Raw genomic sequence first — 15,745 nt, forward strand, 5'->3', positions numbered from 1 at the left:
AACGAACGTTATGTTATGCTGGAGTTCTGGTTACTTTAATCGATGAAACAGCATGAAAACTGGCCCTTCGGCCCACCGAGTACGTGCTGACCATCACTCGCCCTACTTTTCACTACCTAAACACTATAGTCAATTAACAGAGAACAATTAGCCTACAAACCTGAACGTCTGGGATGTGGGAGTTCATAAGTGATAGGAGCAGTATTAGGCCATTCGGCCCATCAAATGCACCCTGCCATTTAATCATGGCTGATCTCTCCCTCCTAACCCCATTCTTCTGCCTTCTCCCCATAATCTCTGACATCCGTACTAATCAAGAATCTATCTATCTCTGCCTTCAAAATATCGATTGACGACCTCCACAGCCTTCTGTGGCAATGAATTCCACAGATTCACCACCCTCTGACTAAAGAAATTCCACCGCATCTTCCTAAAGGAACGTCCTTTAATTCTGAGGCTATGACCGCCAGTCCCAGACTCTCCCACTAGTGGAAACATCCTCTCCACATCCACTATATTCAGGCCTTTCACTATTCAGTAAGTTTCAATGGAGTCCCCCCCCCTGAGCACCAAGTGGTTGCAGGAAGAATGTGCAAACTCCACATAGACAGCACCCGAGGCCAAGATTGAATTTGGGTGTCTGGTGTTGTGAGGCAGCAGCTCTACCTGCTGTGCTGCCTTGCAGGGCCATGATGGCAGCCGGCATTAACCAGGAGGAACCCACTTCAATGTGATAATGGCCAGTGCAAATTGATCAAGTAACGACTAATGCACTGACATTGTTCTTGTGACACAGCAGCCAGGACTGCTTCCTCGCTGCTGCAGTGACCCGGGATCAATCCTGAACTCAGCTGCTGTCTATGTGGAGTTTGCACATTCTCCATGTGATCGCATGGGTGTCCCCAGGTGGTCCAGTTTCCTCCATAGCCTGGACATGCTGGGGGTTCATTAATTACTCTGTGCGGTTGGAGGCAGGGGAACTGCAGGGCAATGGTGAGCATGGGATGGAGGGGTTGCTCAGGCCTGCATAAACTATCAAAACACCAAGGCAAATTCTGACTAATGCTCAATGAAGAGCAGAGGCCAGAGATGAGCAGGTCATGCAATATCAAGTTTGAACTCTTATTCCACCACTGAGTCCAGCTGTGAAACACTGGGTGCTGAGCCTGAGCGACAGGATAAACTTTGCATCTGGCCCCTCAGGCTTAACCTTATCCATAGTCCTGATCTTGATTAGGTTTTAGTTTAGAGATACAGTTGGCCCACTGAATCCGTGCCGACCAGCACACTAGCACTGTCCTACACACTGGACAATTTACAGAAGCCAATTAACCTACAAACATGTACGTATTTGGAGTGGGAGGAAACCGGTGAAATCCCACCCGGTCACAGGGAGAACGTACAAACTCCATATAGACAGCACCTGTAGTCGAGATCAAACCCGGGTCTAATACTGAGGCAGCAACTACTGTGCCGCTGATTAAAAAGGTAAATGTAGGTAAAGTGATTTTTTTTAATGTTATATCTTGTCATCGTTAATTCCTAATTTAATATATTCTGAAATCTGTTTTAATGTAATTGCATTTTAACTTTAAAAAAAAGCCTGATTATCAGAGGTATTTAAACAGTTGAGATTATGAGATTACTTTAGATAACAGAGCTGTGAATGGTTGTCGGGGTGATCCCTGGTATATGCTGAGTGTGACTGGGTCCACCTCATGGCATTCAGGACTCGAGGTTGATCAATCCCACAGAGCTGCAAAATTCATGTGGAGTCAGATGTAAAATAACCTTAGAAAGCAATGATATGAACTTGGACCAGTGACACCAGGAAGGGGAAGAGGATAGGCAAGGAAGAGCAGAAGAAAAGGAGGAACTGGGAAAATTAACTCAATGACGATGGATTTTCCATGAATTGAAATGAGGTGGTACAGGATGTTTCAAAGAGAGGAATGCAAACTTCGCAGTCTGTTAAATGAAAGTAGGGGGAATAACATGAATAAAAAATAATTTGTATGCCCTTGCACTTCATAATCGACTAAAAAGCATTTGATATTTTGTAGGAAGACTCCAGGGAGATTGACTGGGATGAATGGAGGGACCAGGAAATGAGGAAATTACCCTCTGGTGAAGGATTATGATATATTTGCACGGCTAAAATGTTGTAATTCAGAGGGATGGACAAGCTTGAAAATGAGATTAGCTGAACCATAGGAAGCAGATTTGTTGGTGGCTGAGACATCAATTCAACAGGGACATGTGTAATGCTGGAGTAACTCAAATGCTGGAGTAACAGTGGCTCTGGAAAACAAGGATAGAGATGCAGTCTGTCCCACTGAGTTGCTCCAGCTTTTTGTGTCTCGTCCAATGACCACACCATGCTTTGCGAATATGTTAGAGATGCCTGCCATTGATAGCACGTTCTTACCTAGCACGAGTAGAAGTCAGGAGAAAGCAGTTTCTCCAGGATGCTGCACTAGCCATGGGTCTGGACTGTGGATGGATAGCACCAATGAAGGTGCCAACGGTGGAAGGTCAGGTGTCCTCTTCACGTGAGGTATCTACAAAAAGATTAATTTATTTACCTTCAGCACGCAATCAGACTTTGCCAAACTAATTACTGTAAAACTCAGAGAATATGGCATCCAACTGTTTAGAGATCCTGATGGTTCAACATCAAGCTCGCTCATTCGTTCAGTTTAGTTTAGAGATACAGCTTGGACACGCGCCCATTGGCCCACTGAGTCCACACCGACCAGCGATCACCCGTACACACCAGTTCTATGTTATCCCACTTTCCATGCACACTAGGGGCGATTTACAAAGGCCAAAGACACGCACATCTTTGGGATGTGGGAGGAAACCGGAGCACCCGGAGGAAACCCACACAGTCACATGGAGAACATGCAAACACCACACAGACAGCACCCATAGTCAGGATTGAACGCGAGTCTGGTCCTGTGAGGCAGCAACATTACTCAAAATGTGAGCTGAGAGTGATCATGATGTATGGCTGGGATCTGGAGTGCTTGTGGGTTTTAACCATATAACAATTACAGCACGGAAACAGGCCATCTCGACCCTTCTAGTCCGTGCCGAACACATAATCTCCCCTAGTCCCATATACCTGCGCCCAGACCATAACCCTCCATTCCCTTCCCATCCATATAACTATCCAATTTATTTTTAAATGATAAAAACGAACCTGCCTCCACCACCTTCACTGGAAGCTCATTCCACACCGCTACCACTCTCTGAGTAAAGAAGTTCCCCCTCATGTTACCCCTAAACTTCAGTCCCTTAATTCTCAAGTCATGTCCCCTTGTTTTCTGCTCCCTTAAATCTCAGCGAGTTCACTGGACAATTTATTACACCATAACGCAAAAAGAAATAAAACCTTTTACACGTTGGTGTAGATTTATAATGATATTAATACATCATACATCTAGCTGTATTCATGTATAATATATTATACCATTAAGACCATTGTTCCATTTCTGGACATGACAATAAGAAACTCTTGACCCTGACATGGTTTTAATGGGTATTACATCCAGTGGTTTGCAGAATCTACTTGTCTAGCATCCGGCACAGCGCCATGGTGCTGGATTATCAGAGTTTACTGTGTTTGAATTAACAGCATTGGGAGCACAGTATCTGCAAGAAAATACATTAGGTGTGAAGCCCGGGAGTTTGCAAACATTGTCAATGTGGAAAACATAATCCTAACGTGATTTCACCCCTCCCCACACTAGCTTCTGCTGTGCCTTGGAAACTGGGCAAGGTTCGCCCGCTATTACCATCCCAGGAATGCGTAGGTTAACCTATGATGAGCGTTTGTCGGCACTGGGCCTGTACTCGCTGGAGTTTAGAAGAATGAGGGCAGACCTCATTGAAACGTACAGAATAGTGAAAGGTTTGGATAGAGTGGATGTGGAGAGGATGTTTCCACTCGTGGGAGAGTCTAGGACTAGAGGTATTAAAGGACATTCTTTTAGGAAGGGGACAAGACATTTTCTTCGTCAGAGGGTGGTGAATCTGTGGAATTTGCCACAGAAGGCTATGCAGGCCAAGTCAGTGGACATTTTTAAGTCAGAGATAGATGCCTGATTAGTACAGGTGTCAGAGGTTACGGAGAGAAGGCAGGAGAATGGCGTTAGGAGGGAGAGATAGATCAGCCATGATTGAATGGTGACGTAGACTTGTTGGGCTGATGGCGGAATGCAGAACCAGGGGCCACAGTTTAAGAATAAGGAGTAAGCCATTTAGAACGGAGATGAGGAAACACTTTTTCACACAGAGAGTTGTGAGTCTGTGGAATTCTCTGCCTCAGAGGGCGGTGGAGGCAGGTTCTCTGGATCCTTTCATGAGAGAGCTAGATAGGGCTCTTGAAGATAGCAGAGTCAGGGGATATGGGGAGAAGGCAGGAACGGGGTACTGATTGTGGATGATCAGCCATGATCACATTGAATGGCGGTGCTGGCTTGAAGGGCCAAATGGCCTACTCCTGCACCTATTGTCCATTGAATGGCCTAATTCTACCCCTATCCCTTATAACCATCTCCACACATGTGGGAAGGCAGCTCTTACAACCCTGCATTTGATAATGGCGCCAAACTGCCGATGTTTGGACATAAAGGCTGGTAAGAAGAACCTGAGGTCTTGTTTGTGTAGGAAGGAACTGCAGATGCTGGTTTAAACCGAAGATAGACAAAATACTGGGGTAACTCAGCGGGTCAGTCAGCATCCCTGGAGAGAAGGAAGGTGACGTTTTGGGTCGGGTCTGAAGGGTCTCGACCTGAAACGTCACCCATTCCTTCTCTCCAGAGATGCTGTCTGACCCGCTGAGTTACTCCAGCTTTTTGTATCTGTCCTCTGTGTAAACCAGCATCTGCAGTTACTTCCAACACAATTCAGCATTGACGCCCAGTGACACACTGCAGCTTCTGAAGCACACTGGAGCTCATCCATCCCCAGAGCACAGACTTGCGGAAAATCATTCCTTTTGCATGGCAAATTACAGGGATACAGAGCTGCTTGCTGCAGTGTGGAGATGTTGGCCGCTGATTTGTATGCAGTTCCTGGAGTGTAACGGCAATCCTTGCGATGCTGCTCGAGGGGATGAGGTTTGGCCAAGGCACTTCGGTGAGCTGTCTTGCTCTATTATTTAAAATGTCTTTTTTGTACCCTTTTATAAATTTAAAATGTGGTGACACATGGTGCCGACTGACGGACAAGAGTGGACACGTGGAGTGAGGATGCCGCTGCAGAATTTCACTGTGACTTCTCACATGTGACAACAAGGTATGCATTCATTCATTCATTCATTTATTCATTCATTCAGGTGATCAGGATGGTGAAGAAGGCAGTTGGCACACTTGCCATCATCGGTCAAGGTAGGGATTGGGAGGTCATGTTACAGTAAGACCACATTTGAGTACTCTACAATTCTGGAAGGTAGACAAAAATGCTGGAGAAACTCAGCGGGTGAGGCAGCATCTATGGAGCAAAGGAATAGCTGATGTTTCAGGTTGAGACCCTTCTTCAGTCTGAAGCTTTTTTAAACACTTCTACAATTCTGGATGTCACTAACTGGAAAGGGTGGCACAAATATTTCTGATGATGTTACTTGTTTGCAAGGTTTGACCTAATAAGGACGGCGGGGGAGAGGCTGGATCTTTTTACTCTGGAGTATAGGAGGCTGAGGGTTTCTAAACCTTATAGAGGTTTATAAAATCATGAGGGGTATAAATGAGGTGAAGAGCCAGAGTCCTTTCATCAAGGTAGGAAAGTCTAAAACTAAAGGGTATAGGTTTAAGGTGAGACAGAAGCTGGTGCAGAGTGGTTTGTTTTCAGATTACATGGTTAAACAATTTAAAAGGGTCTTGAGGGGCAACATTTTCTCACAGGGTGGTGGATATGTGGAACGAGCTGCCAGAGGAGGCGATAGAGGCAGGTACAATTATGACTAAAAAATATTTGGGTAGCAAAGGGATGTAGGGATATGGGTCAGAGAAAGGCAAGTGGGACAAGCTCGATTGGACAACTCACGAAAACAGCAGAGAATCTGTTTTAATGGAAAATAATGAATAATTGCATTAAATTTAAATTACCTAATTAATTAAATACCATTATATTTAAGAGTCCAGTCCTGAATACTTCTTTAAACGTTTGGGTTTATTCTGACATTATGCCAAAATTGAAAGAAAGGATTATCAGAATTCCAATGGGAATTGTACACAAAAATGCCGGAGTAACTTGGCAGGTGGCAGGCCAGGCAGCTTCTGTGGAGGGAATGGACAGGCATTGTTTCAGGTCGGGGACCCTTCAGGCATTTTTGAAAATCTGTTTGCTATTTTCCAGCAGTTTGTACTGACAAAGAGAAAGCTAGAAGGATTCCTATTGGTGCCTGCTTGCCAAAGACAGAAGGGTCAGGACTAGAGGATGCAAACATCCCTGAACTCATTTCTAAATCTGTCTGCACTCTCAGAAACTACTGAATTTTGATTTAAATTGAATAAAAGACGATAGAACAAGAAGTAAGTTTGAACTAAGCCAAATAGATGAAACTCTAACCATTGATTTTAGCTGTCTGCAGCAATGGGAGCACAACATGTGATGGAAGGAGCTGCAGATACTGGTTTACACTGAACATCGACACAAAAATGCTGGAATAACTCAACAGGCCAGGGAGCATCTCTGGAGAAAAGGACCAGGTGACGTTTTGGATCGGAATAATCCTTGCAATATCAAGGACAGGTTGCAGTCTTACCACACTTGAGTATTTGCTTTTGTTCTTGGGATATAAACACAGAGCAGATATACCAGACTATTGCCTGGGATGCAGTGTTTCAGTTATGAGGAGAGACTGGGTCTCTTTTCTCTGGAGTGGATGAGATTAGGAGAGGGCATGATTGAGATATATAAAATTATGAGGGTTATAGATGAACTATCCACTGCAAAATCTCAAAGTACATTGGTTCTCCTCCTTACAAATGGAATTCTGTGGGACCCTCTTCCACTGCTCCACTTCTGTGAGTTCCACAACGTAACGAGTCCTGAGCCCATCAAGACGCCTCTGGGCCCTTTTGCCTGGCAAGGAATCCTCACTACCTATCACTTACCAGGCTTTGTCCCACCCCCACCTCTCTTCCAGCTTCCCCCCTGCTCCTCAGCTACAATCAGTCTGGAAAAGGGTCCCAATCTAAAATGTCACTTATTCATGTTCTCCAGAGATGCTGACTGACCAGCTGAGTTTGCCCGTCCTTTTTGGTCAACACTTTTCCAGTTGTATGAGGTTTGTATCAGCGCTTTTGTTGGCAGCTCTTGCCCACACATATAAGATCAATCCAGTCCAGGTAACATTTGGCAACATTTTCCTACATACAGGTGTACAATTGTACCACATCTGCCTTATCTCAGATTATCGCAGGCATACTCAGGAAAATCCAGGCCAGCAAGCAAGTCTGGGTGGTAAGGGTGGAATATCCTTCAATCTCCACAGATGCTGCCTGATCTGCTAAGTCCCGCCAGCAGTTTGCATTTTACTGCATCTCTTTTCCTGCAATGCTCGGCTGAGACACCAGAGGGAGTGAGAGCTGCACATTCCACTCTTCCCCACGACTGCACACCTTTTACCAGAAAATAAACAGATGGAAACCTTATGAAATGCGCCCAGTGAATCATGAGAAATGTTATACCAGGCTCATTTCTTCCAGCCGCTCAGCCCATCATGTCAGCTCCTAGCACAGTAATCCCACTCCCCTTTCTGCCGCAGACCTGCAACTTGTTCTCTCAAGTTAGTCATACAGCATGGAAACAGTCCCTTCGGCCCAACTTGCCCACACCAACCGACATTCCCCATCTCCATTAGACCCACCTGCCTGCATTTGGATCATGTCTCTCCAACCCAATCCAGTACATGTACTTGCCGAAATGTTTCTTAAACGTTGCGATAGTACCTGCATGTCTACAGTTCAGTTTAGTTTATTGTCACGTGTACTGAGGTACAGTCAAAAGCTTTTGTTGCGTGCTAACCAGACAGCGGAGAGACTGTACATGATTACAATCGAGCCATTTACAGTGATAGAGGAATAACGTTTAGTGTAAGGTAAAGCCGGTAGGAAAATGGTTCTGACCATCCACCCTATCTATGCCTATCATCATTTTATATGAAAGATTACTGATATCTATCTATCTATCTATTCTATTAATATATAAAACTCTCGTGCCATCCGACCGGCTGCCGTCCGGCTGCCTTTTGATTCGTTGACGGCTGCTCCTTCCTATCAGCTTCCAACACACTTCGAAACAAAGTTGCAAGACAGGAACACTCTGAACTTTTCACTGCTGCAGCAGGCAGGGGAGGTGCAATTGGATTTTTTTTAAATCCACTGCTGAGGGAGGCAGGGGAGTGCTGGAATCTTACATTTGGGAACGGCTTCAGTTCCGTTGGAGGAGACGGGTGCATGGTGGAATATTGGGTTGGGGGATCACACCAATGGGGGAGCAGACCCAACGGGTCAGCACTTGGTCTAGTATATATTAAGGTTAACATTCAGTACCAGAAAGGGAAAGCTAGAAGATGGAATGGGGATGGAAGGGGAGGGGAAGAGCAGAAATAGGTGCAATTCCAAGAGGGAATGAGGGGTGGGAGGGGTAGAAAGAGTGGTAGGGGAAGAAGGATGGAGGGGGTTACCTAAAACTGGAGAAATCAATGCTCACACCACTGGGTTGTCAGCTACCCAAGCGGAATATGTGGTGTTTGTCCAGTTTGCATGTGGGCTCACTCTGGCAATGGAGGAGGTCCAGGACAGAAAGCTCAGTTTGGGAATGGGAAGGGGAGTTAAAATGGTTGGCAACCGGGAGTCCCAATAACTTGGCAGACCAAGTACAAGTGTTCGGCGAAAAGGTCGGTCTCACTGATGTCAATTCGCTGAGCAATGATCTGGCGTCAGTGATACTAAAAATGCAGTGAATAATATGGGATAAATTAAGATGGAAAAGAAAGCCACATTATCTGAGAAATCAGAAGCGGAGATTTAAGTAAGGTCTGTGGGAGAAAGGGGAGTGGGGTTACTGTGCTAGGAGCTGGCATGATGGGCTGAGCGGCTGGGAGAAAAGAGCCGGGTATAACATTTAGGTAAGAAAATACAAAATTCTCAATTACAATTAAAAGACAAAGTACTCGTGCTATAACACCAGCATAAACAAGCGCTCAGCAAAGAAAACCAAGCCCAAAGCCAAAGTATTATCTAAAATGATTATACAAACTTATGCGAAGGACAATAACTAACCCATATGCAATAACCAGCTACCTGCATGTTAACAAGCACATTAAAAAAAACTGATTGTGTGGATGCAAGTACATCATTGATGTTATCAAGTGGGCACTCCCTTCACTGGTGTTTCATTGAGTTAGGCCCACGACACCTCGGGAAGGTCCAACAGTTGGTTCTGATGTCCCAGAACAACCTCCCTCAATACCTGCTCATATCCTAACCCATCATTAACCTCGCAGTGCCACAATTATCTACCTTGCATAAAACCGTGATACACTTACACAGAATACACTTACAAAGAAATACACACACTGCGTTATGCATTTCCTTTCTGCCCCCAACTGACATTATTTCTTCCCCACCAAATCCATCTACTGCCTTGCTCTCCGGCCTCTGATATCTGCTTTACGGCCTGAATAGAGCATCATATTGGGTCGCCACCACAAGAACAGACCTGGAGCTTCTTGCCCTCTGCAACTGAGCCCCTGTCCTTCATTGCCACGCTAATCCTACACATAATCTTTTCCATTCCGTGGTCTATAACCGGGTAATCCACCTATAGGTGGTGATAGTAGTTGGATCAAAAGAATAACATTTGAGAAACTTTTTAAAAGTTGAAGAAAATTGGAAAATGCTGTCAAAATGTAGAAACAAGGAATGGCAGACACTGGCTTGCGCAAAAGGACAAAAAGTGCTGGAGTAACTCAGCAGGTCAGGCAGCATCTGTGGAGAACAAGAACAGCACAGTAGTAGAGTTGCTGCCTCACGGCACCGGAGACTGGGGTTCAGCCCTGACTGCGGGTGTTGTCTGTGCGCCCGTGTGTTGTAGGGTAAGGAGTACTGAGGGCTCACAACTAGTAAACAGGGATGTGGATTGTGTTACTGTGTTGACAGGGAACCGCATCCAAACACATGAATGCTGCACTGACGACACTAAGTTTCAGGAACCTCATTAATGATGTAATAACAGAACTTATTATAACATCGTTGTAACAGAAAACTGGATCTACTGTCAACTAAGTTAGGCTTGTGGATAATCATTTTGTTCTGTAATCAAGACCTAGTATTTCGCCTAATTAAGTCTTTCTGTAGCCAGCATTCTGTAATCAAGACCTAGTTTTACTGTGAATCATGTTTCTGTGTAACCTTGTGTAGGAAGGAACTGCAGATGCTGGTTTACACCGAAGTCTGAAGAAGATTCTCGGCCCGAAATGTCACCTTTTCGTTTTCTCCAGAGATGCTGGCTGACCCGATGAGTTACTCCACCAATCTGTGTAATCATGTCAGCTGAGAATGTGAAAGCAGTATCAAAGTCGTGCTCAGGAGATCAGCTTTGACTGGTCTCCTGATGCGCACTAATTTGAATACATTGCCCGTTGCTTCGAACACCAACTCCGCGTGGCCTTTCCAGTTGCTCCTACAAGTGTTACACTTGTTCTTCCCAAGATACAGAACAGCCTCACTTCACTGTTATTCTTCAAAAACCTCAAGAAGTATTTTGCTTAATAAGTATCCAACTGCATGCACAACCTTAAATGAACTGTGAATGAGTTGGCCAAGTCACAAGTGGTGCAGAGTTGGAGATCATTTACCCGAGTGCTCGACAGCTCTCTAAACCATCTAATCACTCCCACTCTCTATCCCCATGTCTCCCCAATTGTTTTCCTTTCAAATAGCTATTAAATTCTCTCTGGAAAGTTATCACAGAATCTGCTTCCAAGCAGTGCATTCACAAAGACAATACCTTGCTGGTAAAGTAGTCCCAATGAACTAAAGTTCACCATACAACTTCACCATACATTGGTTAGAATGAGCCTGGGGTATTTATAAGCCAGGTGTAAGTATAAGCCATTGGATTTGAAATATCTTGTTTAGTTTAGTTTAGTTTAGTTTAAAGAAACAGCATGGAAACAGGCCCTTCGGCGGGAGGAAACTGGAGCACCGGGAGAAAACCCATGCCATCACAGGGAGAATGTACAAACTCCGTACAGACAGCACACGTAGTCAGGATCGAACCAGAGTCTCTGGCGGTGTGAGGCAGCAACTCTACCCTGTTGAGGCCAGTTCATTGGCTATATTTAAGAGGGAGTTAGATGTTGCCCTTATGGCTAAAAGGATCAGGGGGTATGGAGAGAAGGCACAGGATACTGAGTTGGATGATCAGCCATGATCATATTGAATGGCGGTGCAGGCTTGAAGGGCAGAATGGCCTCTACTCCTGCACCTATTTTCTATGTTTCTATGATCGACTCCAGCATCTTCCCCACCAGCAATGTCAGGCCAACTGGTCTATAATTCCCTGTTTTCTCTCTCCCGCCTTTCTTATAAAGTGGGATAACATTAGCTACCCTCCAATCCACAGGAACCGATCCTGAATCGATAGAACTTTAGAAAATGATCACCAATGCGTCCACAATTTCTAGAGCCACCTCCTTAAGCACCCTGGGATGCAAACCATCAGGCCCTGGGGATTTATCACCCTTCAGTCCCATCAGTCTACCCAACACCATTTCCTGCCTAATGTGGATTTCCTTCAGTTCCTCCGTCACCCCGGATCCTCTGGCCACTAGTAGATCAAGGAGATTGTTTGTGTCCTCCTTAGTGAAGACGGATCCAAAGTACCTGTTCAACATCTGTCATTTCCTTGTTCCCCATAATAAATTCACCCGTTTCAATCTTCAAGGGTCCAAATTTGGTCTTAACTAATAATTTTCCACTTCACATACCTAAAGAAGCTTTTACTATCCTCCTTTATATTCTTGGCTAACTTACCTTCGTACCTCATCTTTTCTCCCCGTATTGCCTTTTTAGTTATCTTCTGTTGCTCTTTAAACATTACCCAATCCTCTGGCTTCCCGCTCATCCTTGCTATGTTGTACTTCTCTTTTATTTTTATACTGTCCCTGATGTCCCTTGTCAGCCACGGTCGGCCCTTACTCCCCTTGGAATCTTTCATCCTCTTTGGAATGAACTGATCCTGCACCTTCTGTATTATTCCCAGAAATACTTGCCATTGTTGTTCCACTATCATCCCTGCTAGGGTATCTTTCCAGTCAACTTTGGCCAGCTCCTCCCTCATGGCTCCATAGTCCCCTTTGTCAAACTATAATACTGACACCTCCGATTTACCCTTCTCCCTCTCAAATTGTAGATTAAAATGTATCATATTCCCATTCACAGCCCACTCGGTGGGCTGAAGGGCCTATTTCCACGCTGTATCTCTGAAGTCTTTTACCTCGGTACATGTGACAATAAACTAAACTCAAGTCAACTCTTCTCCCCACCTCTATCGGACAGAAGAATTAGGAGCTTGGATGCATGCACCACCAGACTCAAGAACAGCTTCCTCCCCTCATCCTCTGTTATAAGGTTTCTGAACGGTCCTTCCATAAGCTAGGGTTCTGGCTGATTCACCTCAACCCCATGGTGGATATTGGATTTTGTCTCTGGAACTGATGTACAACAATTCTGAACTATATTCTGCACTGTATCTTCCTCTTTGCTCTACCTATTGTACTGAATTTGACTTGATCGTATTTATGCATAGCATACCTAATCAGTTTGGATAGCATGGAGAACCAAACTCTTCACTGTACCTCGGTACACGTGACAATAGTAAACCTACACTAAACGTAAAGTCTAAAAGAGTCCCCAGAGACATGTTAAACTTCCTTTTAGTCTGCTGAGGAAGAAGAGGAGTTGTGTGCTTTCTTGGCTAGACTCCCAATGTGGTTATCCAAGGTAAATTGTTGCTGGCATTGAGGCCAGGGAACTTGAACTTAATAGACAGCGCAGGGTGTAAAGGAAAAGATCTTTGACAATTAGAATATTGTGTTAGAGAAAAAAAAAACAGGCATATTTTACCCTGAAAGTTATGAAACTTAACTGGAAGTTATTTGCAATGTTGTCAGTTTGCATTTCTATGCAGATTAGATTCAAACTTATGCTCAGACAGGTAAGAATGAAGCCATTTGCAGAGAATTATGTTTACATAATCTGTTGTGCTTCTGCAAATAGGACGGGACCACGGTGAGTGCTGGAGGTCGAGGGGGTGGGGGGGGAACAGTGGTGGGCGGTGTCGGTTTGACGGGCTGGCGGAGGTCGTCGAGACTATACAAAGAGAGGGCCCAGCCTGGGGCTGGGGGTCACTGAGAACAAAGAGAGGGCCCAGCCTGGGGGCCACTGAGAACAAAGAGAGGACCCAGCCTGGGGGCCACTGAGAACAAAGAGAGGGCCCAGCCTGGGGCTGGGGGCCGCTGAGAACAAAGGGGCTATTGGGGACTATTTTGTAACTTTGTCGGAGCACTATCCGTGGTGACTCTTATCATACTTTGTGTACAGTACGCAACATAAAGAATTTCACTGACACATCACAGATGATAATGAAGCATCAATCAAGAATTGCATATATCTGGGACATATATAATAATAAAACTCTCTTGACTTGCAAATAAGAGTTTGCATGGGCTTAATAAATATCTGTGGGCACATCAATTAAAGAGCAAGTTAAACTAGTTTTGAGATCTGGTTTTGACTGCTGAGAATTTTGACTGCTGAGCATTGTTGATCACAGACATTTTTAGGGTTGCGGTTGGCTGACGATACAGATACTTTGCATCATGATTCATGTTTGGTGATTTATTTGCAAAGGTTCGTAGCTGAATGTTCAGTAACTTTGATCATCTATTAAGGAATAGAGTGCAATAGGTGAAGTAGAGGGAAGATTCTATGCCAGGCAGGCAATTACTTTTCATTTGGGAGTGGGCACTACTAAAATCTTACCGAAGTATATAAGATCATGAGCGGAATAGGCAGGGTGAATCAAGAACCAGATGACATGGGTTTAAGGGGGGGGGGGGGGGGGGGGGGGGGATGGGGAGATGATTTAATAAGAACCTGAGTGGCAACTTTATTCACAAAGAGGCTGGTGGGTGTATGGAACAAACTGCCGGAGGAGGTAGTTGAGGCAGGTACCATTGCAACGTTTAAAAAACATTTGGGTAGGTACATGGATAGGACAGGTTTAGACAATTCGGGCCAAAGGCAGGCCAAACTAGAGAGACTAATGTTGGTCGATGTGGGCAAGTTGGGGTGAATGACAGGAGCAGCTCCCAGAGGGCCGTGCTGGGCAGAGGTTCCAGAAGGGGCACGTTGCTGCCACAACCAGGCTCTCCCGCCGCACTACCGGGAACCCGCCAGGAGGGGGGGGCCGTGCCTGAGGCTTGTCCCCGAAAACTGGCCACTGGAGAGAAGGGTGGAGGGAGTTGGCAACGGTGGAAGATGCTGGACATAACAGGGCTGGTAAGAAGAACCTGTGGTCTTGTCTGTGTAGGAATGCTGGTTTAAACCAAAGATAGACACTAAACATGTCTGAAGAAGAGTCTCGACCCGAAACGGCATCCATTCCTTCTCTCCAGAGATGCTGCTTGTCCTGCTGAGTTACTCCAGCATTTTGAGTCTATTTGAAGGTTTCCAGGCAGGGAAACTGACAACGGATCACGGGATGGTCCGGATGGAGGCATCGGCTACAATGACCCTTTATGGCCAGTTGAAGATGGGACTTTGAAATAGAGCCAAAACCTGGTGACTTGCATATACAGTGCCCTCCATAATGTTTGGAAAAAGACCCTTCATTTATTTATTTGTCTCTGTACTCCACAAGTTGAGATTTGTAATAGAAAACAAACCACACGTGGTTAAAGTGCACGTTGTCAGATTTTATTAAAGGCATTTTTATACATTTTGGTTTTACCATGTAGAAATTACAGCTGTGCTTATACATAGCCCCCCACATTTCAAGGCACCATAATGTTTGGGACACGTGGCTTCACAGGTGTTTGTAATTGCTCAGGTGTGTTTAATTGCAGCCTTAATGCAGGTATATGAGAGCTCTCAGCACCTCGTCTTTCATCCAGTGTTTCCATCACCTTGGAAACTTTTATTGCTGTTTATCAACATGAGGACCAAAGTTGTGCCAATGAAAGTCAAAGAAGCCATTATGAGACTGAGAAACAAGAATAGAACTGTTAGAGACATCAGCCAAACCTAGAGCTTACTAAAATCAACTGTTTGGAACATCATTAAGATGAAAGAGAGCACTGGTGAGCTTACTAATCGCAAAGGGACTGACAGGCCAAGGAAAACCTCCACAGCTGATGACAGAAGAATTCTCCCTACATTAAAGAAAAAAACCCAAACACCTGTCCGACAGATCAGAAACACTCTTCAAGTCAGGTGTGGATTTATCAATGACCACTGTCTGCAGAAGACCATGAACAGAAATACAGAGGCTACACTGCAAGATGCAAACCACTGGTTAGCCACAATAATAGGATGGCCAGGTTACAGTTTGCCAAGAAGTACTTAAAAGAGCAACCACAGTTCTGGAAAAAGGTCTTGTGGACAGATGAGACGAAGATTAACTTATATCAGAGAGAGGGCAAGAGCAAAGTATGGAGGAGTGA

General features: G+C 44.9%; 1 protein-coding gene across 1 annotated transcript in view; it reads right to left on the minus strand.

Moving 5' to 3' along the window:
• Positions 1-25: 25 nt before the first annotated feature.
• eloal (elongin A, like) overlaps positions 26-15,745 on the minus strand; it is a 65,777-nt gene continuing 50,057 nt past the window's right edge. The window contains exon 11 of the mRNA XM_055636152.1: positions 26-2,561. Within this exon, the coding sequence (XP_055492127.1) occupies positions 2,536-2,561 (26 nt within the window). The 3' untranslated portion in view covers positions 26-2,535. The remainder of the gene's footprint in view (positions 2,562-15,745) is intronic.

This window comes from Leucoraja erinacea, chromosome 5 (assembly GCF_028641065.1).
Source record: "Leucoraja erinacea ecotype New England chromosome 5, Leri_hhj_1, whole genome shotgun sequence".
NCBI lineage: Eukaryota > Metazoa > Chordata > Chondrichthyes > Rajiformes > Rajidae > Leucoraja > Leucoraja erinaceus.